Source organism: Priapulus caudatus, unplaced genomic scaffold, assembly GCF_000485595.1.
Source record: "Priapulus caudatus unplaced genomic scaffold, Priapulus_caudatus-5.0.1 Scaffold186, whole genome shotgun sequence".
Lineage (NCBI taxonomy): Eukaryota > Metazoa > Priapulida > Priapulimorpha > Priapulimorphida > Priapulidae > Priapulus > Priapulus caudatus.
In genome coordinates, this window is record NW_014577247.1 from 253249 (window position 1) to 261283 (window position 8035).

The 8035-nt window shown below is 42.6% G+C and overlaps 1 protein-coding gene across 1 annotated transcript in view; it reads left to right on the plus strand.

Moving 5' to 3' along the window:
* Positions 1–801: 801 nt before the first annotated feature.
* LOC106806934 (NEDD4 family-interacting protein 1-like) overlaps positions 802–8035 on the plus strand; it is a 23334-nt gene continuing 16100 nt past the window's right edge. Inside the window, exon 1 of the mRNA XM_014809115.1 lies at positions 802–946. Coding sequence (XP_014664601.1) covers positions 920–946 — 27 coding nt within the window. The 5' untranslated portion in view covers positions 802–919. The remainder of the gene's footprint in view (positions 947–8035) is intronic.

The following is an 8035-nucleotide window of genomic DNA, read 5'->3' on the forward strand; positions in this document are numbered from 1 at the left end:
TATTTGTTGTTGAGGAGATTTTTAGGCTCAAAATAATTGGGAGATTGGCCATTAGGTCAAGTTCAGGTTCATAACGGCATTTTGCTCTTTTGGTATTGTGAAATGATATAGGGTAGGGTTTTGATATTTTAAAAAGAAAATATGCAAATTAGGTGTAGGGTTTGGCAATTATATAGCCATATATTATTAGACACCAAAAGTCTGTGGTATGTCACAATCGTCCACCCCCCCCCCCCGCCTCTTGGTTCGTGTGCATTGTGTGCATTGTGTGCATTATGTGCATAATATCCATGGACCATGGTCATTGATATCAAGGTGTGCAATATCAGTGGCACCTTTTGGTGGACCCCCCTCAACCCTGGTGGAGACCTCGAGAACTAATGTATCTCATCTGGCTCATTGTCAAAACCTGCAATGAGTCCTTGCAGTTTGGAGAGTTGGCGTTGATTGGCCACCATCCTTACGGTAGGAAACTGAACTTGCCCTGAGCTCCCTAACAATCAAGTCTGAAATGTATATCTAAGTTATTTAGTTGAATTAACGTTTAAACACAATGCCTCGGTCTGTTCCGGTCCGTTCTGGTATTTCTATCTACCCTGGTTGTTAATGCTGATAAAAAGTAGGAACGGCTACATTAAATGTTATTATTGCTTAAATGCGATTGTTGGAATATTTATTAATAAAATCTATAAATCAAAGAAGAAATTATTTTACTATTATTAATTAATTCCTATAACACGTATATTTATTTCTAATAAGACAGTGGGTTCAACAATGATATTTATAGCGGTATTTACGAGTACCCGAGGTCAAGGTATCCAATTTTCGTTTTTGCAGCAATCTGTGCATGAAGAAGAATAGTGAGCACCACAAAGTTCCTAGTCACTCCTGACGGTTTTTGTCCAGAGCTATCAGTATCATGGACAGGAATCCGCGATATGTGAGGGTAAGGATTATTTTTCAAAAAAGTATGAATTCGGACCACTCACACAGTTTAGTTACGTAACTAATACTAATAGTAATACTAATAGTAACACTAATAGTAATAGTAATAGTATTAGTAATACTAATAGTAATAGTAATAGTAATACATAGCATAATATTATTATTACAAATTTTATTATTAGTATTACTATTACTAATACTATTAGCACATTACTATTACTATTAGCATTTCACAAAATTTGTCATGGTCAGGTGAAGATTGCTATTCCCTCTTTAACCCTTTCACTGCTGAATACTTTTTCACATGTTCGCCCTAGCTCCAAGAAACGGTATTGCTAGGGTTAGAATACCGTTTCAAACCTTGGCTGCAGCTAAACACGTAGTTGCCTTATTTGCCAAGTATCGTCAAAGAACACTACACATGTGATATACCAAATGAATCAGTATACGTCCACCTTCTTGTAACCATCAGTGCGCTACGATGCGCTGGGTACTTACGGGGTTACAGCGACTTTTTGAGACGAATGCAACAAAATTTATGAATTCGCCGTCATGTTTACTATCATTCCGACTGTGACTAAAATTCGTAATGGATCAAACAAAGGAAATTAAACGATCTGCGGTCTTCATGTAAACCACCCCTAGATCCAAGAACATGTCATCTAAGGTTTTTACAAATGGCCCAGACATTTGTGAACATCGTTTCACTTGCTTTGGTGTGTAATTGCCGTGAGAGCCATCAGACTCAGTGTGTGGTGCATGTTTCATCGTATATCTCTCTCTTGTTTTTAATCGAGGACAGAACTGGACCAAGCATCAGCCGGACGCCGTGATGGGTCACATACAGCTATGGTTAGCTACCGTGGGAAAGCTGCAAGCATGGCAACAGCAAGGTCACGATGACGACGGCAGTTCATTAAATAACCTCATCAACGAGATCAAACAGTAAGCCCAATATTTCTACCACCTGCGCATGCGCATGCTTGAGCGACGTGATGCGGTAACGCTGGTTACGGATCTAGTTGTCTATCACGTGATTATAGTTGATCATGTTACTAAATCTCGTCTGCAAATACTTTCTACAGCATCATCTCTGGCTTTCCCTTGGTAACGCAAGCTTTCCTAAAGGGGTTTATGGCATTGCTTCATGACGTCAGCGTGAAGAATATTCGAAGTACTCTAGTGGATGGGGAACAACTAGCCAGTGAGTGCGTTTATCCTTACTTGTTTATAACCCGCTTCATACCTGTTCATACCTGTTCAGTTTTCTTGTACCCATCCATCTTTCTCCATGTTCACTTTCCTACACGTTCATCGTCCTACTTGTCCGTCTTCCCACCTGTCCATCTTTTCTTTATACTTGCCCATCGTTATACCTGCCAATTTTCCCACCTGTCAATCTTTGTACCTCTTCATCTTCATACCTGCCCATATTCTACCTACAGATGCACCTTTACAACCAACCTTTCTATCTGTATGTCTTCCTATCTGTTCATCTTTGTACTTGTCTATCACGATAAATTATTAATGTGGAAAATGAAAAATGTTAATTATAATAAAGATGATTACTTATATAGTATTATGAACAAACTAGCACAACTTTGTACAGTATATTTGTGTGTGATAGGTAAGAGGCGTATGAATGGACGACCTGGGTGTCATCGTAAATAGCACCCCCTGCTAGTGCTGCTAGGGCTGTTAGTGCTGCTAGGGCTGTTAGTGACGTAGTTGTCATTAGCGGGCAGGCTTAATTAAATTGTGCTATTATAATAAGTCCACAATGAGCAGTCAGTAACGTCACAATAGCTCAGTCGTAGTACGTCACCTTGCAGGGCGCCTCGAGCCAGTTCTGTGGCACGGAAGAATATCGCACAATAAGCATTCTAAGCAGGATAAAAAGAGCCCAAAGTCTCCCGTAGACGGGAAAGTGAGCAGAGAGCAGCGCACCTTGCTGCTGGAAGTGATGGTCAAATATGCCGACCGTATATTTAACCTGAAGCGTGACACCGCAGTTAATATTGGTGTGTAGGTATTATAGCGTACTATAAGATGTGTGCTATAGCTTAGTGTAAGCGTCACCCCGGCCTTACTACCAATACTGATATGTACTATAATATATATACTGTAAGATTCACCTCGGCCTTACAGTCAATACTGATATGTACTCTACTATATATGCTGTGAGGGTCACATACACAAACAAGGCTTTGTCTCGTGAATGACGTAACACATTACGAACCTTATATAACCCACTAAACTCTGTTGCAATGTGACATGACATCCAGATGATCTGTTATAGTAATTATTTTCTATATATACATATATATATATATATATTTATATATTTATTTATATAATTATTTCTTAGTTATATATACGGTTATGGAAATAATCCCTTCGTGATATAGTGTTAATGATATCGCGGGGGTTTCTACAATGTAAATCTCAGCTTAACTCTTCCGCCACGGGCTCGTCTGTAATAGTGTGTTGTTCTTCACAGCGACACACAAGCACACTCCACCCCCCAATCGCCCGGCCACTGGTAAAATCAACCTCACGACCTCAGTAAAGGTGACAAGAAAACTTCTGGAAGCCACCGGCCTCTTTTACCGCACTAAGCAAGACTCTACTATTCTAACATGCGCGGATGGCAAAGGAAAGTTGAATGTCGTGACGTCACAGGTTGTCAAGGGAAGACAGCTGGGATGCAGAGATCAGCATTTTCCCCGTAATGCAGGTCAGTTAGAGGTTATCCGTGCTCTAATGTCACTTAATTTACTCGATGCATGTCATCAACTTACTTCGAACACGGTCGCAACCACCATAGTGAAGTTTGTTCACACACATTAACGATGCTCCATTATTCTCAAAGAATCGCAAACGTTGGTATGATTGGAAATTTAGGAGTCGTTCTGGAGGTTCTTCTATATGGAGTATAATTGGCATTAACTTTCTGTACTTTGTAGTACTTGTAGGGGATATGACTATTTGCGACTTGGAACAAGATGATGGTGTGGCAGCGGAGGATGAACATACAGACGTACAGCAGGTTAGCGTTAACAACCATTACCCTCCTCTCTTCTCTTCTCATTTCCTCTTTGCTTGTCTCGCCTCATTTCCTCCCCTCTCTTCTCTTCTTATTTTTTCTTCGTCTGTCTCACCTCATTACCTCTCCTCTCTTATCTCCTCTCTACTCATCTCCTCTTCTCTACTCTTTTATCTCCTTTCCGCTCATTTCTTATTCTCTTATTCAGTCTCCTCTGCCTTCTTCTATTTTTCTCCCCTCTCCCCTCCTCTCTTCTCCTCTCTTCTCCTCTCTTTTCCTCTCTTCTCCTCTCCTCTCTTCTACGTTTCCCTCTTCGCCTCTTCTTTCCTCTCCCCTCTCCTCTCCTCTCTCTTCACTTTACCTCTCTACTCTCCTCTCATCTACACATTCATGGTTTCTTGCACTCTAACATGGGCTACCTATCTATTAAATTTGGGTACAACTCGTTTCGATCTTATTGCACATGCGTGTTAATGGTAATGAATGACAGGTATATGGCATGTCCATGAATAAGTAATAGTAGAATAACTCGTTTTTATAGGCGTCATACGATGTGCCACGTGATGAGAAATATGCCAAGTACTGACAACAAATGCCGAGGATGAGGACACGAAAGAAACAATGAAAATAAACCAGCTCCGACAGATTCAGAACCTGTTTCTCAAAAACCCACTCCCAGTATTTCAAATCTATTAACTAATGAATTCAAATCAAACATTCCATGCTAAGCGGCTTGCTTTCATTTTATCAGTTATAAATCAAGATTCATCAAAATTAACGATAGAAATTCATGAACATATGCATACATCATGGCGACAGGTAAATAACGTGATTGATCCTGTAATTTCATATGATTATGAAACGCGTAACTAAAAATGGGCCATTAAATTGTAAGACCCAGGTCAATGATAGGCCTATTATTTCTATTATGGAGTGTGTGAAACATTGCTGATAATGATTTAATGATATAAACAATGCGTTCATTATATTAAAAGTTCTGTTGACATTTAGTTCTAGAATGTTAGGCCTGTATTAGTTTTATTTTATTTAGTTTTTGGTACTATAACCTCCTCGTGTGAACGCAGCATATGTTAATTTAATTTAATTACTTTAAAGAAATAATAATTACACATTGAATAACATTGAATATAAGAACGGCCGAAGAATATATTATCTTGGCAGTCAACGGCGACCGACGTTGCTGCGCCATTTGCCCATACATTATCATAGCTGGGAATCGTGGCGCGATGCTGCGAGTGAAGTGAAGCATGTAGATTAGATCTTGCTATGCACACGAGCTGTCAGCCTGCCCGGCTCCACTTTGAACGTATAAGAACGGCCGAAGAATATTATCTTGGCAGTCAACAGCGACCGACGTTGCAGCGCCATTTGCCCATGCATTAGCCTAGCTGGGAATTGTGGCGCGATGCTGCGAGCGAGGTGAAGCATGTAGATCAGCTTTTACCATGCACACGTGCTGTCAGCTTACCCGGTTCCATTTTGAACGTATAAGAACGGCCGAAGAATATTATCTTGGCAGTCAACGGCGACCGACGTTGCAGCGCTATTTGCCCATACATTAGCATAGCTAGGGATCGTGGCGCGATGCTGGGAGCGAAGTGAAGCATGTAGCTCAGATTTTACCATGCACACGTGCTGTCAGCTTGCCCGGCTCCAGTTTGAACTTATAAGAACGGCCGAAAAATATCATCTTGGCAGTCAACAGCGACTGACGTCGCAGCGCCATTTGCCCATACATTTGCATAGCTATGGGAATCGTGGCGCGATGCTGCGAGCGAAGTGAGGCACGTAGATCAGATTTTACCATGCACACGTACTATCAGCCTGCCCGGCTCCAGTTTGAACTTATAAGAACGGCCGAAAAATATCATCTTGGCAGTCAACAGCGACTGACGTCTGCAGGTCGCTATATTGCCCATAGCATTAGGCATAGCTAGGGATACGTGGCGCGATGCTCGAGCGAAAGTGAAGCATGTAGCTCAGATTTTACCATGCAAACGTCGTGTCAGCCTGCCGCGAGGCTTCTACTGAAGCGTATAAGAGAACGGCCGCAAGTAATATTTTTCTTGGCTAGTCAACGACGACCGACGTCGCAGTGGCCAATTTGCCCATACATTAGTAACATTGCGGGATATCGTGGCGGCGTAGCTGCGAGGCGAAGTGGTAAGGCATGTAGATGCAGATTTTACGACATGCAGCACGAGCTGTCAGCCTGCGGCTCGCAGTTTGAAAACGTATAAGAACGGCGCGAAGAATTATTATGCTTGGCAGTCAACGGCGACCGATGTTGGTCAGGGGCGCCATTTTCGCCATGACATATAGCATAGGCTGGAATCGTGAACGCGATGCTGCGAGGCGAAGTATGAAGGCATGTAGATCAGATTGTAGCAGATGCACACGTGCCTGTCAGCACGTGCTGTGCTCCAAGTTTGAACTTAAAACGAAGCGGCCGAAAAATATCATCTTGGCAGTCCAACGGCGACTGACGTCGCAGCGCCATTGATTGCCCAACATTTGCATAGCATTGGCATGGGAACGTGGCGGCGATGCTGCAAAGCAAGAGTGAGGCGCGTTAGATCAGATTTTACGCATGCAACCAACGTGGGCTGTGATATTACATTCCAATCAGTATGACCTTCTCTTAATGAATAGGAAGTGAGGTCGTGCATGTAAGGTAAACCCGCTGGAAAACAAAGGACGTTTCAAAAAAAAAAAAGAAGGACAAAAATTAGTCAGTCAGTACACATATCGAAGCTACGGAGTGTGTTAGCGCATGCGCAATAGATCCTTACCAAGAGGAGTTATATTTGTCATTAAATATGCATTTAATATGGTTTACGGGGTATCGCAGCATAAGATTTATGTATAAAATTTTCTAATCAGTGAGACCTGTGTTTTATGAATAGGAGAGCGCCTTAGCGCTGTATAGTAGCGCAAAATCTCTAACTCTTCAACTTGCTCTTCCGTTCCTTTATTTCCGGCTATTTTCCTTTGTCGCCTCTCTGCAGCTTTGACCTCTCTTGCCAGTCTTCCTCTGGCGTCAGCTGTCTTATCCCTGGCGTCTTTGCCTCCGTTTTCCCACCCGGCTTCTCTGCGTCTCGGTCTTTTCAGGCGCAGCTATTATATGGGCAGTCATATTCAGTTTGTACTATACGCCCTGATATGGTGCTGGCGAGCCGCATGGCGCATAAGTATCTCCAGAGAAAAACTATTTGCGAAAATATCGGCATTTAAAAATAGAGAGGAGTATTCGCTAGCATACGATTGTATATAATAGACGAGTGGTGAGTGAGGTAGAGCCTCTCGTTAATAAATAGGAAGAAAGATATCATGTAAGGTAAAAAGTACCCGTTGTAATTATTTACTCAGTCATTAACGACAATTCTGTACGGAGTGTGTTGGCGGCGTTACGCAATATCTCACAGAAAAGTTATTATTTTGCTGCCATCAAGTATGCATTTTAATTATGGTTACGAGGGGTAAATCTCAGCATAGATTTTATGTAATTAAATTGATCATGCAGTATTGACCCTGTGTTTATGATAGGAGAGGCGTCCTAGCCTGATAGGGCGGGCAAAAACGCCTATTCACCGTGCAGCACCAGTACCGCGTCCCGTCTTTCCCCGTACTCCATTGCTCCGCCCTTCTCGTCAGGCCTCCTCCGTCATCTAACCCGCCCTTCGATGGGGAGCTATCTTCCCTGCCCAGGATCTTCCCGTCAGATTTCCCACCCGGACCGCTAAAGCTAGACCCCGACCTACCCCGCGCGCGTAAGCCGAGCGTCCCCATCGTACGTATTAGCAAAGAAAGCTATTTGCAAGACAGAATAGGTAAGGCACTCATCCATTTAGCGCCCTACGAAGCCTACAGCTGCAATATGAGAGCTGCCACCGTGTAACCGAATTAAGGGGCGGGGCCGCAGGCCTCAAATAATCCTACACATGTACCAATAACACAGTCACTGGCAGTAAGCCGAGTGCACTAGTGCGCAATACGTTATACATGTAAGCATGACTATATTTC